We start from the raw sequence: 19,282 nt of genomic DNA, 5'->3' as shown, positions 1-19,282 counted from the left end.
GGGAAAACCTTGAATTTTCACAGCTGTGAGTAGATGAATTATTATTTTAATGACACATTTTATAGTTGCATATTGCGGCTACCCTGAATATTAAAATTTCTTTTAAAAGACATGCACCTAATTTTTTTTGTTGTTACTGAAAACTACCATGCTAGATAGTCAAAATTGACTTAATGCAACCTCATATTCCTCAAATGTGCTGTGCAAATGTGCACCAGGGGCTCTGCCCCTGGACCTCGCCGGGGGCCCTAGGCGGCCCTCTGGCCCCCAGCCTAAGACTGCTCGCTTCGCTCGCAGGCTGCCCCTGTAGAAGTCATAATTGAGGGAGACAAAGAATCACATAAGTGATAACATCAAGAGATGTTGCTGAACAATATCTTACATAGAGGCGAAGGGCGCAGCAGAAAATCGTGTTAGATGGAGAGCCCTGGTGGCCAAACTTCGTATCGAAAATGGCACAAGATGATGATGATACGATTATTACAGCATGTTCCTATTCGAGCTGTGGTATTATTATTATTATTATTATTATTATTTAGGCCCTATCTATTTGTTTATATGGTGGTTACGGTGCAACGAAGCAAGCTTGATTTTGATATTATTTACTATAATTTCCCAGGTGCATTCTAGGCTAAAAGCTATTTTGGTTTTCAAAAATGTTAATATATTAGACACCATTCTCAAGAAATTAGAATTAGTATAATCCAATCTAATTGTATATTTGTTTTTTTATTATTAAAATGTATACTGTATAAACTTCATACTTAAATTTAAATTTAACCATACTTTTCGTTAAATAATTATATTTTTCTATGTGTTTTCAAATTCAATTATAATGTATTTCAAATTTGTTTAAATTCATTAAAATATTGTAAAAAAATCCAAAAATATTTCTTCATATTTAATTTATGCACCATTTGTTAGAACATTTTTTCTTTCATGTCTTTCTTTTTCTAATAAAACCTGAATGGATTGTTGCAGGATTTTGATTTCACTACTGTAATATTTCATTTCCTTCTTCAATCTTTACTTTTTTTAATATCCTTTTGTAGTTTTGAGTTTTCATGTCTTTATTTTGGTTTGGAATACGTTTAAGTTCTTTTTTTAATTGCTTTACTTCGTCAGTAAGCTTTTGATTTTCTCTAACTAGGCCATCGTTTTCATTCCGTATTAATTTCAAATTGAGATCATAGTTTATTTTCTTTTAACTGTAAGGTTTTTCGAGTAGCAATCTACAATCAAGTTGAGTATCCGTTGGTAATAGGTCAATGTGTGCTTCACCCTCAGTATCGAAGGACTCGAATATAGCCCCTGGGTAACGGGTGTTACTTAAGCTGTACTCAGACCACTTTGTAAAAATTCCTGCATTTTTGCCCTTGGCTACTGCGTAATGTTTTTTTTTTCCTTCATAGATTTATCTGGCATTCTGAGTACTCAAAGGCTACAGTATATAGCTTAATTAAAATAAAACTAAGTAAGCACAGTGCGAATTTACCATAACATTTAGATATACTTGATTGTCGGTTGAATAGACAGCTAGCTGCCTTCGTTTGTGAGTAGTATAACAATTATTAACAGCCGGTGTGTTTTATCCTTGATGGATTAAAAAGTAAATATTATTGTCACGTGAGTGTATGGAAGGTGAAAAACGTAAGTGTTGTTATCCAGTGACCGTGTTTGTTTTGTGAAAACGTAAATAAAAAAAGGGTTCAGGTGTAAAAATACACAATCCATCTACAAAGTTAAATAAGACAGACTTACAGTTTGTTGCACAGTAATAACGATAAACGTAAATCCAATACTATACGCAATATAAGATCAGGATACTTGGTATGCGAAACGCCTGGCACTATGGTTAAGGTTACGTACGGTCCAACCTTTCTTGCGATAGGTCAATGACCGTTTGCGATAGGTCAATGACCGTCAGTTCAAATCGCTAAGATCTTGAATTATTGGGCCTGGCGTAGAGCTCGAAAAATTGAATGTTCTACCTACCTTGATACCGAGACTTCTGAAGCCGAAGCTTATGTGTCCCTCTGAGTATAACCTCCTTCAATACATTCATATGGGGACAACTTCAGCGGATGACGGCACCAACACTTTTCCAAACGAGATTTAAATTGATTTAACGTGTCTGCCTCTATGACATAGCTTGGTAAATTATTCCAAGTACTGCATACAGCATGTGAAAAACATTTCTGGTGCACTCTAAGTTTTGAACGTGGTATAATAACTTTTAATTTATGACCTCTAGTTTTTGATTCTTTAACAAGCTCAAAAAAGTATTACTTGAAATTCTATCGATCCCTTTAAATATTTTATACACCTGAATGTTGTGGGTATACCTATTTCACAAATTCACTCAAATATTCACAAGTTGTGTAGATACCTATAGGTACTTGTAATTTGGATTGATTTTGTACCACAAATTTGTTGGCGTAATTTTAGTCGGATTTTCAGAGAATCAGATTCACACGTCCTGTCTCGTTCCATTACGTCATTGCACTATACATAGAGGGCATCTACATATCATTATTCATTTACAGTAGTCTATATAAATATCTCCAGGTATTATCATTGATGATAATCTTAATTGGAGTGTACATACTCAATCTGTGTACTCAAAAGCCAGTCAACGACTTTTCTTCCTTAAGAAGCTTTACAAATTTTGCCTGGTTGCCAAGTGTAACAAAGAAAAATAATCATCAAATATCGAAAATAACTGAAGCAGTAAAGAAGATCATTGGCAAGGATGTCGAAAGTATAAATGATCTGTGTGACGATCTGTGCTCAAAAAATTATATTTAATTATCACTGACAATACTCATCCACTAAATGAGTATATAATTTTTAAAGATCAGGTAGGATTTGCAAACCTTGTGTGAAAACAAACATATGTAAAAGCTCATCCTTGCCTTATGCCTGTCATCTATTTAACAAAGTATTCACCAGATAGTCACATCTTTTATTTTATTACTCTTTCACACTTAGACTGTAATGTATTTATTGTATATTTTTGCACTTTGTAGTTTTCTATTTATAGTTGTAATTTTATCTGTGTGTGTATTCCTCGCTCTAAAAAGCAAATTTCATGTACTTTGCTTGTATATGACAATAAATAAATTCAATTAAATTTTAAAAAAAATATATTATTTTCCTCAGCAGACACGTTAAAAACGAATTGATTAAAAGTTAATGCATAAAGTAACTATAAAAGCGAATACAAGTCTACCTAAATTACAACAAAAGCACAACGGTAATATTAAAACTCTGTAGGATATGAAAGGTTTCTATGGCTAAACTGCGTCAGTAAGATAAATATGCACGCGAACACAAAAATCATAAAATTCTGTAAATAAAATTAAGATGATGATTTTGCCATTAGGGTTGGTGAACAACAGCCCAAAATACGCAGGAATTTGTCCAAAATACGTCAAGTTGAGGGCACCAGGCCTTTCCAATATAGGCAAGTACGTCCAAAATAAGTCAACTTGAGGTCGCTTGGCATTTCCAATATAGGATAGTACGTGAATTTGCGTAACATAGGATAGTTTGGTAAAATCTCATAAATTATTCCAAGATTATTCATAATCATCCTTATAGAACGTATTTATTTAACAAAGTATTCACCAGATAGTCACATCTTTTATTTTATTACTCTTTCACACTTCGACTGTAATGTATTTATTGTATATTTTTGCACTTTGTAGTTTTCTATTTATAGTTGTCTTGTAATTTTATCTGTGTGTGTATTCCTCGCTCTAAAAAGCAAATTTCATGTACTTTGCTTGTATATGACAATAAATAAATTCAATTAAATTTTTTTTTTAAATATTATTTTCCTCAGTAGACACGTTAAAAACGAATTGATTAAAAGTTAATGCATAAAGTAACTATAAAAGCGAATACAAGTCTACCTAAATTACAACAAAAGCACAACGGTAATATTAAAACTCTGTAGGATATGAAAGGTTTCTATGGCTAAACTGCGTCAGTAAGATAAATATGCACGCGAACACAAAAATCATAAAATTCTGTAAAATTAAGATGATGATTTTGCCATTAGGGTTGGTGAATAACAGTCCAAAATACGCAGGAATTTGTCCAAAATACGTCAAGTTGAGGGCACCAGGCCTTTCCAATATAGGCAAGTACGTCCAAAATAAGTCAACTTGAGGTCGCTTGGCATTTCCAATATAGGATAGTACGTGAATTTGCGTAACATAGGATAGTTTGGTAAAATCTCATAAATTATTCCAAGATTATTCATAATCATCCTTATAGAACGTATTTTGCGCATGCGCTGTTTCCAAGTCTGCGTCAGCCTCAGTGATTAGCTGTTCTGTGCATCGCTCGAGAGCATTGAGAGTAACTGCAGTATAGCGAGTAATGCAGTGTTTGATTTTGATAGAACAGTGTTAAAATCCGAAAGATCCACTGATTACTATCTCAGATAACACATACTCCAAGTATCGAAATGCACGCCATCGTGTCGGGATTCAATATTTTGTCATTAATCATGTCATCATCAGGAATCAGTTGACTTTAGGTAGATCGACACAGGACTTACCATTTCACTTTTACGAACTCGAGATCCAGCCTTTGTATGGGCTTTGTATTATTAATGCAAGAATAAGACAAGTGGTTGATAGTAGATTCTGAAGTTTGATACATTTACTGTCAGTCTAAAAATACAAAATACTATTTACTGTAATAGTTGTTTGCGCTATTTCCAAGTCTGTGTGAGCATGAACGATCTGCTACTCTGTGGGTGTAGGCATCACGATTCAGTCGCTGTATGAACTTGTATTTTAATCAATGCAAAAATAAAACAAGTGATGGATTTAATACATTGAGGTAATACATTTACTGTCAGTATGCAAATACAATGCTAATTTGTTGTTCAATTAAAGTTCCAGTATTGTAAGCTAAGAAACTTCGCCCGATTGTGAAGCTAGGACTTCGAAAATTATGAGAGTGTGGTCAACTGGTGCTATTTACGATAGATCACGCTTAACGTGAAGGATTCATCCATCTGTCATTTCAATGCATTCATTCATTTCATATATTTACTCGACCAATCTTAACACATTTACAATAGGTACAGTACAACAAATGGGTCATGCAAGAAGACATACGCCATATTTTTTTTAATTGTTCCTTTTATTCATGCCTATAAGAAACAATATATACAAAACAAAATAAACATGCTTGACAAAATAAAAAAGTTGCTTAACATTAATAAATCATCTTCTTTTATGTTTACTTCGAAATTTTATTCAGTTCACGACAATTATAAAACAAACCGGATGTTAATACCAGTAACAGATTGAACGAAGGCTCTAATGTTGTGATTATAATAATACTTGCATATATGCTAGCTGTATGTACATGCTCACTCCGCGTGTAACCAGGAATATTTCCGTCATCATTTAAATCTGCAGTTGTGCGTCCTCAGTTACAGAAGCCAGTCGGGATGCTCTTGAGAACTATCTATCGGTTTCCAACTTGGCTTTTTTCGTTGAAGATCCTCAAAATGAAAATAAAACTGGATTTCATATTTTATTTTAAGAAGGAAAATGTTTACAATTCTTCTGTTTTCTTTTCAAACCTTCATTAATTATTTAATTTTTCGGGGTGGCTCTAATGCTTGTGACCTCTGGTCTTAATGAGAGTCTACCAGATCCTACAATTTCAATTTTCTTGTATACTTTTTTGAAACGTTATTATGATTTTATGTAGGATTGAATAAATTGATTTGTGATTGTGAATGTGTCCTACTGTCCAGGACTTCTTCGTTTTTACAGAGTAACATACTCGATAATCGACAATCTGCATACAGAGCAAATAAGAACGTTAAGTTGATTACATCCATCCAAAAAAATTAATGATAAAACTAAATTCATTACCTTAGTCTGCTGGGCATTAAGTCTTATGGTCACCCAGCATCAAGAAAAAATAACTGCTGAAGGGCAAATGAGCCATTTGGTGATTATGTAAAATTATTGTATAACCTTTTTGAATTATTTTCTAATATGAGACTAGTTAACTCCATTTTACCACAACAGTTCTACATGAAAACACAACATTCTACAGTAATAATTGTATGTTTAATATCAAAGAAAATCTTCAAACTATCATCACAAAGTCATCATAAAAGTATCATGAAATATACTGTATATACACGCTGACTCAATTACAAGACCTGCCACAGACATTCAAATGCGTGCACAGTATAACACACTGCCAAGATGTTTATCACATTACAATGACATTCACATGCGTGCACAGTATTACCACACCGCCAAGATGTTTATCACATTACAATGACATTCAAATGCATGCACATTATTACCACACCACTGAGATGTTTATCACATTACAATGACATTCAAATGCACAGTATTACCACACCGCCAATGCTGATGATCATTTTAAGTTACAGTATTTGGGAATTGAAAAAATCATCTGCACAAACAATTATATACAACATTGTTATTGATTATATACTCTAATATTAGGATTTAATAAATCAAATGAGAATGCATTACTGTATACAAACTAAAATGTAATTCATACCAGACATACTATGCTGTAGTTAGCATGCTAAATAAAAAATTGCTGCCATAATACTACAATATTTACTTGATATAGCTGTTGAATTGATTTACATAAAGCAACCAACTTGAAAAAGTTTGTCAGAATTGCAATATCTAAACATTATATAATATTACTTTAGTACAATCATAGGCATTAAAATTACACATTATTTAAGGTTGATATCAGTTCTTACAAATATTAAAGGGCACTTTAACTTATCTTCAATCCTACAAAACATTAAGGAAACAACATCAATGTTGCATGCAGTCCTAAGAAGCATTAACAGTATTAATCGAAAGTGTTTTGATTGCATGAAAAGCATAAACTAATGTGAAGATTGAAGAAATATTAAATTAACAAAACTGATGTTACTATATTTCTTAAAAAGTATAAATGAGACATTGCAATCATTACTATAAAAAATTAACAATAACGATGTTGCCAACATTCCTAGGGAAATTTTACATACACAAAATTAAACTTGCCATCATTCCTATAAGGCATTAAGGTTAACAACAATGTTGCCATCATCCCCATGAAACATTAAGGCTAACAATAATGTCCAACATGCCTTTGAGACATTAAAGTTAAACAATATGCCATTATCCCCATGAAACATTAAGGTTAATAATAATGTTGTCATTATCCCACTGAAGCATTAACAACAATGTTGCCTTATCCCTAAGAAACATTAAAGGTTAACAATATGTTGCCATCATCCCTGTGAAACATTAGGATTAACAATAATGTTGCCTTCATGCCTATAACATTAAAATGCCATCAATCCTACTATGTACACAATACTTTAATCTTTGCAAAGAATATTTTTTTTTTGTAAAAAACAGGACTACAGAATAGATAGCATAAAATCACTTGTTGCTGCTATCAATCCACACTGACACTTCTTCTGTCTCCATTTCTGTCTTCCCTATCGTTTGACCTTCTACTACTTTTTTCTCGAGATCTGCGGTCACAAGAGCGTTTGTCACGCGAACGTGATCTTCTTTCGTAACTTCTGGAACGGGAACGTCTGCGACTAGCTCTTTCTCTTGAACGCGACCGTCTACGTCTATCCCTTGAACGTGATCGTGATCTTCTGTGGCGTTCACGTGAACGTCTGCTTTTTTCACGAGATTTTGATCTGCGACGTCTGTCTCGGGAGCGAGATCTTCTACTTCGAGACCGTGATCTTATAAAGAAATTACAAATTTATTATAACTACATATATAGACATTCTCAACCAATAACTATCTACATGGTGTACCGCAAGCGTTAATATATTACTACTAGAAATTGCAAATTGCAAGTGAAGTGCTGCGAAGTACAACTGCATATAAATGTTGTTCGCACAAAATTATTTATGCGGGTCAAGTGAAAATAATGAATAATAAAAATATAACAAATAATATGAGACACGACCCGTTGTCTATATTATCATATTTGTCAAAAAGTGTCTATAGTGGTGAATTATGGTTTAGGTTTTTTTTTAAAGTTTCAAAAATTTCTATGTATGTGGAAAATGTAGTTGAGAAGTGTACATTTTTTTATGGGGCAAGTTTCCAAGGGCGGGTTTTCTAGGGGCGAGTTGACTGCCAAAGAGTGTTGCCAAAGTGCGAGCCAGCGTGTTATTTGATCACAAGTGCGAGACATCACAAGTGTGAGCCAGCGAGCCATGACGTTACGACAATAGATAGAGATGTTAACTAGTTGTGCGAGGTATCGGCTGAGACTTGTGGAGTACAATTCAAAAAACAACTATAGGTCTAATAATGAATTATTGTGATGTTAAATAGACAATGTTAGCTATCAAAGAGCGACATTGTTTTTCATTGGGACCTTTGTCCCTTCAAGGCTAGGCCTGTAACATCCTAGCTAGTCTAGGCTTAGAGTGCTAGCGCGACATGCGGACGTTGGTACGAGTAGGTTAGTCTACAAACGTCGCCTAAAGTAATTGATTTTACCCGGCAGAACGAAAGAAGGAAACTCCGCCTTTCAGTCGTCTTAGGCAGTTGTTTTTTGACAAACAATACCTTTCAGAGGTCAAATTGCTGTCAAGAATATGAATTGGCTGCTTTGCAGCAATTATTATTACTTTGCCATGCAAACCTTCAAACAATACATATAAATATAAACATATTTAAATCATCATACGATGTGGAAATGAACTCTAAACTGTATTGCAGTAATGCTATAATGATATAAATTTTGAATGAAGAGCTGAACAACAACTAAAAAGAATTTTAAAACAAAAAGTATAAAATATAACATAATGGTAAGGGGTTATAAGTGTTTGTACCACGCAAGTCTTGGCAATTTAAAATCAGGTTATACATAAATAATATTTTAAGCACTCCTGTACTCTTCCTCATTGATAAAACATGGTTTGATAGGCATAAAAATACTAGATGTGGATAATAAAAACAGACGGTGACTAAAAATAAGATTGGTCATAAGAGACGCAAGTAATTAAAGTAGGATTATGTGATTATGTTTTATTGTCTTGGCAAATTATTATAAACTAACCTCCTCTTTCTATGTTGCAACTCCTTATCCCTTTCTTTCTCTCGCTCTTCGCGTCTCTTTGCTCTTTCTGCTTCTCTAGATTCCTTCTTAGCAGCAACAAGTTTCTAAAATCAACATCAAATTCAAACATAAAGTACATCTTATAATTGATATAACAAAACATGTACATGATTTATATTAGGGAAAAAAATTATGTCAGAAGAAACAAAGTATAAAAAGCCACCAATGTGCAGGCTCCATGTGAACTTACAAGGATTCTGTTGAAAGATCATTGATGCATGTTTTTCATAAGAATTTTAAATTTTAAGCCTAACTCTGTTAGGGCAGAGGTTCCTATGCAGCCATTAGTAAAAGTTACACTATTTGTAATGATGTAGCTCTGTGCTTAGGTGGGCTCAAAGCCAAACCAGAGCCTTGCAGGCGTCAACGTTCCTATGCATGATACACGACTTTTAGAAGTATATATACGTGTATATATATATATATATATATATATATATACATATACATATATGTATATATACACGTATATATATATACACATATACATATATATATTCATATATATACATATATATATTTATACATATATATATATTTATATATATATATACATACATATATATTGATATATATATATACATATACGTATATATATACATATGTATATATATATATATGTTTATGTGTGTGTATATATACTTATATATAAGTGTACATTATATATAAGTATATAAGAATATAAGTGTATATATAAGTATATATTTTGTTTAAAGATCCCCAGCAGAGGTGAAAAAAAAAATTTAAAACAATTTTTTTCTTTTTTAGCAAATAGCTTTGCCAAAACATCCTGATGGAGGATAAAATAAAAATAAATTGTATTGTTGACTACAATTGACAAGTGCATTATATCAATAGGAAGAAATATAATTTATTTTTGGAGATTTCAAGGCAGCGGCGGGCGTAATAAAAATAAAGAAAACATTTTTGCGGCAGCGGGTGTGCTAATTGGCCAAAAATAAAATTTGATTTTTATTCGAAATTCTCTCTCTTCCAGGCATAATTTCAGCCTGCCTTTATTTAAATGCTTAGTCCTCCAGCCCATAGAAAATAATATTACCATACAATACCTTCTAATGAGGACTTCTTTTAAATGCAAAATATAAAAGTTTAGCCAGTTTGACCTGGGCATGTTCATTGGCTAGCAAATCATAAAACTTATATAACGTGGGATTTCTCCAATAATACTCAACAAAGATTCCCTATGCGTCTTGTAAGCAGGGCAAACAGACAAGACAAAAGTGGAACTAATCTTCTGGTTCTTTCCAATCACACATACGACATAGTCACAATGACTAATCATTGCCTCTTATATTCATATTTTAACATATGCGATGAAGTTCTTAACATTGTAATACAACTTCTATGCCTGAATATGGTTACTGATTTTAATAATTTTTAGTTTGAATAAAGTGTTTAATGTGCAGATAAAAACAATGTTTATGTGAGTCTGTTTGTGCTCTCCTGTAAATAAACATCTTTACCTGTCTCTTATACACAGTGCATTCTTAAATATTACACACATTATTTAATTGTATTAGACGATAACACGATATCATTGATTGAACGATCTAACTAGGCCTACCCTTGCATCGCAGTAATACTGAACTAGGCCTAGCTTAGGCCTAATGTTTTTGTGGAAAGCTAGATAGTCGTTATGTACCCGACAGTCGGCTGCCTTTATATTTTCACCTGTTTTCAGTTTGCATTCAAAGGGTACATTGCTGCACAGCCAACTGTCGGGGATATAGTACCTTCATATGACTACTCATACGTATACAACAGAAAAACACGTGAAAAATGGAGATCTAAATGAAGAAACGATGTATTTCAGCAAGTATTAAAACATTTTAGTTTTATTTTAGGCCTTCTTCAAAATACCTATGCCTACAGCAGATGATTTTTTTGCCGTAAAACCAAAATAGTTTCATCCATGCCGACATTCCGGTCGGTTAGCGTGAGCCCAGACTGAATTCTGCAGAAACTTCACATCGATTTTCGCATCGTGATGTAAAACAAAATGTCGGAAAACTTTACTTTGACGCATGCGCATTTGCATAAATGTCTACACACACACATACACACTACACACAATAAAAAACATAGGAAATAGCAAGAGTGATTACAATAGTTCCTATTGCATTACATGCATAGGAACTAATAAAAATAACTGCCGGACCTCATCAAATTTTAAGGCCCTGTGAAAAAAATTTCAATCGGTATTTGGTCTTTTAAAATGAGAGGACCTGATAATTTACTTGATCTAGGTTTGTATTTCTTACTCCCCTCTCCGTCACCAAACACGATGACGACACCCCCCTTGAAAAAATTAATTCACCTATCCAAAACGTTATTTTGAAGTCGAGTCTAAGTCAAATCCAATGGGACTGGCATAAAAAACCACATTTTCACATTTTCACGCCAAACCGAACGTTTTTTTATGTCCAAAAATTATTCCTATTCTTCCTTAAAATAGAATACTTTCCAAAAAACAGAACTCCCTATTCCTATTATTTTTTTCAGTTCAGACGATAAAATTCACTGCTAAAACTCGGACAATCAGTTAAACAGGGGATTTTCCAGTAGAGGAGGTTTGTGGTTTTTCTATTGTTTAGCACATTTAACTTTGTAATTTGTGTTATATTATTTAAAATTCTCGTCATTTTTCCTTTACTATATTCCACTTTATTTTCAGGTTTGCTGAATTTATTCTATGACATTACAAACATTTGCTGCAATTTCAAATGATTTTGAGATTCAGGATTTACGCTTGCTGCTGCAAGTAGCAGCAAAAGATCAATATTGCCATATGCTACGCAGCAGAAGCGTACCTAAACTACTTCCTGGATGGCTCAACAAACAAATAGGGTACCCTTTGAAGGAAATATTAGGATCGACAATAGCTAAAAGTGAGCATCTAAGACCAAACAACTTAACAACATTCAAAATTCCAGCATTCTGCAGGAAGAAACAACAACAACAAAGTCAACGGCTTTCCTCATGAATATCAATTACCATTTAGTAAACTATATAGAAAATTTGCACCACTGTATGTATATTTAATACTTAACAATTAATACGTAATTTCTTTTCTCAGGTAACAGACACATTTCATATATATGTGCTAACTTACATTTAAGTTTTTTTTTTTAGTTTGTACACTATGCATGATGACAGATAATGCAACACAACAAATGGATTGGTTGATGCACATTGTTAGCGCCTGGAAATACATTGACTACTACAATGAATCTACCTTCCAAAGGCTGGTGAGAAATCCACAAAACGCAATAGATGAAATTCCACCAGTTTTACACTTGAAAATTTGGAAACAGGATTTGTTTTGCAATATATTTTTTTAAAATTTGTTACGCTTAAACTAGTCACAAAGTGCATCCCTTCTAAATCATACTATTTTACAGTAAATATGCTCAATTGGAAAAGGAAAAAAAAATGAAGCCATAGTTGTTGAATTTTTGGTAAATTCCATAGTACAATTATTATTTGGTGAGGTCAGGCATCAAAATAAGCATTCAATAATCCACAGAATACCGATAATAGTTTATTCCAAGCCTTGGATGGAGGAGAAATAAAGTTCTCACGTATTGCTTTAATATTTAACCAAGAATGTTTTCAAGCAATAGGGCACAATTACATGACACAGCATTAGGCGTCATCTCCACCGATTTTCGAACAGCAGAAAGACGTTTGAGAATGACGTCATTCCGATCGCATTTGAGAAATTCACCAACCTCATTATATTCTCATTGAATATTCATTAGCTTAGCCAGAGGAGGACCGAGGTTCGACAGAAATGCGTCCAAACGTGCTTGGTAGCATTTGGACGTTCAAGTATTTTAAGGCTTTCTGGCTGGGCCTAGGACTTAACTGCCATAGATTCAACATTGTTTGTTCAACACAAACTTGTTAATGTGCTTTGTTGTAAAAAAAAACAACTGCCTGTCTTGCGATGCTGCTGATTCGAGTGTCGCACGTGTGTGAAGAAAGTGTGAGGTAGGCCTAGGCTGCCACTAGCTTGTCAAGGCAAGGCCCTTGGTTAGTGTTGCCTAAGCTACTACAACATGAATGTCACTCGTTTAGCCAGCGGACTCATCCGGCCGGGATGTATCAGGAATAAACACCATCCTTATTTTACAAAAATAGGCTTATAATCAGTTACCAAAGCCAAGGCATGATAGTTTTAACAACACGGCGGTGGGTACAACAACAAACTTTTAATTGATATGCAGCAATAGGTCAAAAGGTCAACACTAAATGCTTGCCCTACCCAGGCCCTCAAATTGATCATCATACAGTAAATTTAACATGTTTATTACAATATTTTAAAGTTAATACATATGTTTATAAGCGTACAGTACTGTATAATTGTATTAGGATGTTTATTATTATTAGACATTCAGTGAATTTAATGAAAACATACAAAAATACAGAATGTTTTATACATCGCTTCCGAAATTGCACTGTACTGTAGTACACTGCCCGACGAGCCATAGAGCAAGTGATGTAGAGGGAAGCTTAAGCAACTTGCCTCCCCGATGGCTACCACTGTAACCTGAGAAAGACGACTCATTAAATTTTGCAGAAGAACATTTGAATTTTCAGTAAATTTATTCAAACAGCTGAAAAGAAATATATTTGTATGGGTCGGCAGGGGTACCGGTATATACAATTTTTTGTTTACATGAAATAATATTAACATTAAACACACATGTAGTGTACCAATCAAACCAACGTCATGGAATTTTCCCATTCCAGACGATGTGCACAAAGAAATTCATCAGGCCTATTTTCATGACGATTGGGCTCAACAAGATCATGCAGGCAAATCCTTTTAGCCCATGGCTGTCGTTCGTACTTGCTGATGTTTGATGTACTGTACTGGCATAAATATATTTCATGATCATTTTAATTAAGATTCTTAAACACCTTATGTTAAAGTATTGGAACACAATAATGAATCAGAATGAAAGTGGGCCCAATAGTCCACACTAGGTCCACAGATGGGCCCGATCGTCTCGTGCTGTGGTTGGCCCGATCGTCTGTGGTCACAACAACGGAAAAGGACTGGCTAGGCCTAGGCGCCGCCGAACGTGAAAGAGATAGGCTTAAGATTGGGCGCAATGTGTGGTTTTATGGAACACAAAACAATGATTATCATGCACCCCGGTAAGTTGTGTTAAACATCAACAATCGTATCATAAAATACAGTCAGGCACACAAACGTGTCTAAACGTGTAATCAGTCAACCATTTAAAGGGGGGGGGGGGGTGGAGCAATGAGCTAACGGCTTCAAACATGAATAAACGCACCCTGGCTAACAGCATTTGTGAGCGCTTTCGGATAGCTTATCGGAATACAATAGAAAACGCGTCAGAATGTGATTCAGTCGTTCAAAAACCGGTGGAGATGACGCCTTAGCATAGACATTGGTTTAAACATATTTTAACAAACTACCGTACCTTTAAAGCTGCAAGCTTTTCACGAATTTCAATGAAACCCAGGTGCAATTTGCCACCAAAGTGATCAGCTAGACGCCTGTCATTATCTTGAAGACCCAAGTATGCTGAACATACTTCACACACACGTAGTTTCTGTTGCTGGTAGGTTGATGCTGGCATGGATTGACGGTATTCTTCCTGCATTCACACAACCATAGAAAAAAATAATCTTAAATAACTAGGCTAGTTGTATTCTGCTAGCAACATTATGCACCCATACACAAATGCAGCATGTATGAATGAATGCAGTACCGATGTATGGATAAATCCTATTTGAATGGATGAAGCACATGTGAATGGATAGAACATCCATGCAGAGATGCAGTAACCATGCATGGATATGACACCCATGCATGGATATGACACCCTTGCATGGACGTAGCATGTGAATAGATGCAATCATGCATGGATGATTTATGGCATGAATGAATCACATTGTAAATGGATGTAGCCAGTAAATGGATGGAACATCCATGCATCTTTTTTGCATCCACACAACCTACACATAAATATGACACCCATGTATGGATGCAGCACACGTAAACAGATGGAACATATGTGAATAGATGCAGCATATGTGAATAGATTGAAATTCCTTCCTATATATTATAAGCAATGGCTTATTCGCTTTTTAATGTACTGTTTTAATGACTCCCACCAGGGCAATGTAAATAATGTGCAATTTAGATTCGTCTACAATACATTATACTGCCTTCTGTTCCCCCGTTAATTATTTATTCACTTACTCTTTTTTTTTTAATGGTAATTTTGTTGTTTTTATGACATAATTGTAATTTTAACTTTTTTGCCTGAATTTTTTATATTGAATATTATTGAATAAAATCCATGAATGAATGAATGAAATTTTAAATCCAAGAATATATGAGCTGCTTCACAGTAAATAGATATGCCCCAAACAATATTTGTTAGCCAGGCATAACACAAGGTTTTATTGCTTAAAATAACATTTATATCATCATGTGAGTATACATATTAAGAATCACTTTAGGAACAATTTGCATCTGAAAAAATAAATATAAATTGAGGTATTTTTTAGCCATAAATTACCATTCCAAAAATCTAACTTGACAAAAATTTAATATACTAGAATTTTTAACAATTGTATTTCAAGAATTGATCTCATTTTTTTTCTAGTAACTACAATTATAATTCTGGTGAAGACGGTTTGGCTTAGTGGTTTCCATTCTGGTTGTTGAACTTGTGGTCAGGAATTCAAACCACAAGCTGTCCAATCTCACTGGCCATGCTTAGATACCCCAACTTGCATTGTTGACACTGGACAGGCTGTCAAGTGGCTCAGGCTTATGTCAAGCATTTTCATGGCATACAAATAAATGATAAAGTAACCCCTTACCTAGAAGTGGCTTTCGAGCCTTGTTTGAGTTAATTTCAGTACAAAAAAATAAAAAATAAAAAATAAAATAAAAAAACACTGGAAAATAATAAATTAAGGTAGAAAAAAAATGTGAAAAAAAAATCATAATGGAAATTAATCAAAATTTTTAATGGAAAAAATGTGTAATGATTGTAACACAATATCAAAGAATTTAGAAAGTTCATACTGGTTCAATACTCTTAAAAAGAAATTGTCATATTGCATTCTATTTTATCCACAGCTATTACACTGATCTACATTTATATCATAGGCGGATTCAAAGGGAGGGGGGTGGACCGGGGCCCTTTAATTTTTTCAAAATTAAAAAAAAAAACGAAAAAAAAAGAAAATTATATATTCAAATTTAAGTCTAAGAATGCCATTTCCGGCCATCTAGAGGTGGCTTAATCAAAATTTTTCTTACTCAGCCCCAACCATGGTGGGCCTGAGGTAGTATTGACCATCCATCTGTGAAAGTCCCTCTTTGGGCCCCTTCTATTACAATTTCCTGGATCCACCACTGATCCACTTAGAATTCCTGATCAACTACACTGTTTCAATCTATGAGGTAGTGAAATTTATCTGCATAGATTATAGCTACCCAATTCAAGCAAGCTTGATTCCTTCATTGTATTTGAATCTGTTGAACTAAAAAATATTTAAATATTTCTCTTTTTGTTTACTATACTACTAATTAACCCACCTCTGCTTCACTTTTCTTCTTTCTTATTTCTTCAACCTCCTGCATCATCTTCATTGATTCTTCTACATTGCCCTCAGCTCCAAGTTTCTCTGCTTCCATAACTTTTTTGCCAATTGATTCAGCCAGTTCATGTACTTTATCAGCCTACAGAACAAGATAATACAAACAATATTCCAAGTGATTAACTGTATTTTACTACTTGACAAGAATACACAAAATTAGTGTATGCTGTGAACATCAACAATTTCTCTAGCATATGATCATTTAGTTAAAAAATCATTATTTTAATTATCTGGTCTTTTTAATAGTAAATTATCTAAATTTGGGTTTACTTTTGCTATTGTTTTTAATAATTATAAATATTTTCTGCTAACATAATTTAAACAATGTAAATGTAAATAGTGAAATACACACAAAGAGATCTGATGAAAGACCTTGCAATAACCTGCTCATACTGGGCACTGAAAAAAGCAGCAACAAAAGAAACCATTGAGATTTTTCTGCTCGAGACTGTTCTACAGAAACATCACGGATGAGAGTAACTTACCAATGTATGTTTCACATCTGATTAAATTCTCAAGACAACCCCAAGCTATCAATACTGCTTGATGATTTTGCTGCTTGGCATCACATAGGTAAAATTATGTTGCCAAGACACTCACAATCTTTGACAACTAATAACCATCAAAAAAATTTTAAAATATATTTCTTATTTATACTAGGGAGCCTGTCCAATAGCAAGCTACTGTTCTCCATTGTAGCTCTATATGTTTGCAAACTAAGTCTCATTTAACACGAGGCATAGGAAGTGGACCTGTAGTCTCATTAGGAGGTAAGGGGATTGGAGTTGTTTTTAGTTGTGAGAACAAAAAAATGTTTTTTTAACCACAATAAAAGCTCCACAACTGTGTTATTTAGGAGCCCACATGTGCATACAAGAAGAGAGTACTTACTAAAATATGTATTAAACTATTTAATAAATTAATGAAAGAGGAGAGCAATATAATTTAATATTGCTAAAATATGATTACAAATTTTAAAAACATAGGTTTCAAATGCCCATAGTGTCAGAATTTTACCATGTTCTTTATTGGTCAACCAGAAGTCTTAGTTTAATTATTATACTTTGTAATGGTTTCAGTTTTACAGTCCACATTTACTAGGGGAAAAAAAATGCTAATTTTATTCCCACTAATCAATATTTATAACAGGACAAAATGTTTGTCTATAAATAAAGTAAACGAATAACCAGTGGTGTGGTAATCTCTACTCCTGTTAGTAAGATTATAATCAGTAACAGTATCAGTTAATAAACATGTTGCAAATTATATAGCCACTGCATAATGCAGTAGTTGTACATTCCATAAATTGCAATTCTTATTACTATTTATAAATTATTTTAAATTAACAAACAACATTTGAATTGGTTTTAATTAGTGAAAGTAACGCAAAAATATCTGAGGAAAAATAGTTGTTAGAAGCAATTACATACTGTTGAATGATATTGTACAAGAAACATTATTTTATATTAATAAACAATACAGCAATTAAATAATTATAATAATGATGATAATGATCACAAATGAAGACAGCTCTTTCATTGCCTAAACTGAAATATTGTTCAAGAAAATTGAAACCACAATAACAACAGTACTATAATATAATCTCATCAATATTTGGGACTTTTGAAACAAATTAGTTTTAAACCACAGGTGGGCAAAGTGCGGCCCGCCAGCGATTTTTTTGCAGCCTGCGAAAATGAATTAAAAACCCTATGTGTGCGGCCCGCCAAGCAACATTGGCCAGAAAACAACTTGTTTTTTATGGCCCAACACCTACCATATGTAAAAAGTAAAATAAAACTGAGAATAATTTGGTGTAAAAGCAGTTTTTGGAAGCACACTGGAAACAACAAAGTTACTTCAATTAGTTGTTTGACACAGGATTTGCCGCTGCGATAACTGTGCTGTTGATCTTTTTTTAAATTTTTCTTTCCAAATACACACTTCTTTCCAGTCTTTCACAAGACTGAGGTTAAACTAACCGGTCAAAAATTTGGAGGTGAATTTTTGTTGTCCTTCTTAAATATGGGAAAGACATGTGCTCTCTTCCATGACATAGGAAAAATTCCCTGGTTTATTAACTTATTAAATAATACAGTATGGCCAATCTCCTCAGCATTTTCTTTCAGAATTCTAGAGTGAATCTGACCTGAAACACATAATGCACTTATATCGAGCCCTTTAAGGTGGTTTATAACTTCAACATCTCTCCTCTTGTTATACATGGCGGGAGACCCTCAACATTACTAGTAAAACCTTTCCAAAGGCTTCATCAAATATACAGTTATTGAACTAGAAATTGCAAATTGCAAGTAAAGTGCTGCGAAGTACAACTGCATATAAATGTTCTTCGAACAAAATTATTTACGCGAGTCTAGTGAAAATAATGAATAATAAAAATATAACAAATAATATGAGA

General features: G+C 33.6%; 1 protein-coding gene across 1 annotated transcript; it reads right to left on the bottom strand.

Moving 5' to 3' along the window:
* Window positions 1-6,091: 6,091 nt before the first annotated feature.
* Window positions 6,092-18,271, bottom strand: LOC117121097 (putative RNA-binding protein Luc7-like 2). Its single transcript, XM_033266203.1, has 4 exons — window positions 16,802-18,271; window positions 14,664-14,840; window positions 9,124-9,227; window positions 6,092-7,789 (listed from the first exon to the last, which is right to left on the bottom strand). The coding sequence occupies exons 1-4, from the start codon at window positions 16,898-16,900 to the stop codon at window positions 7,486-7,488; spliced, it is 684 nt and encodes a 227-aa protein (XP_033122094.1). The 5' UTR covers window positions 16,901-18,271; the 3' UTR covers window positions 6,092-7,485.
* Window positions 18,272-19,282: the final 1,011 nt, after the last annotated feature.

Source organism: Anneissia japonica, unplaced genomic scaffold (assembly GCF_011630105.1).
Source record: "Anneissia japonica isolate Jap-2015-1 unplaced genomic scaffold, ASM1163010v1 scaffold4751_len126671_cov214, whole genome shotgun sequence".
NCBI classification, from domain to species: domain Eukaryota; kingdom Metazoa; phylum Echinodermata; class Crinoidea; order Comatulida; family Comatulidae; genus Anneissia; species Anneissia japonica.
The sequence above is the reverse complement of the archived record's forward strand: the minus strand, read 5'-3'. Positions and strand labels throughout refer to the sequence as shown.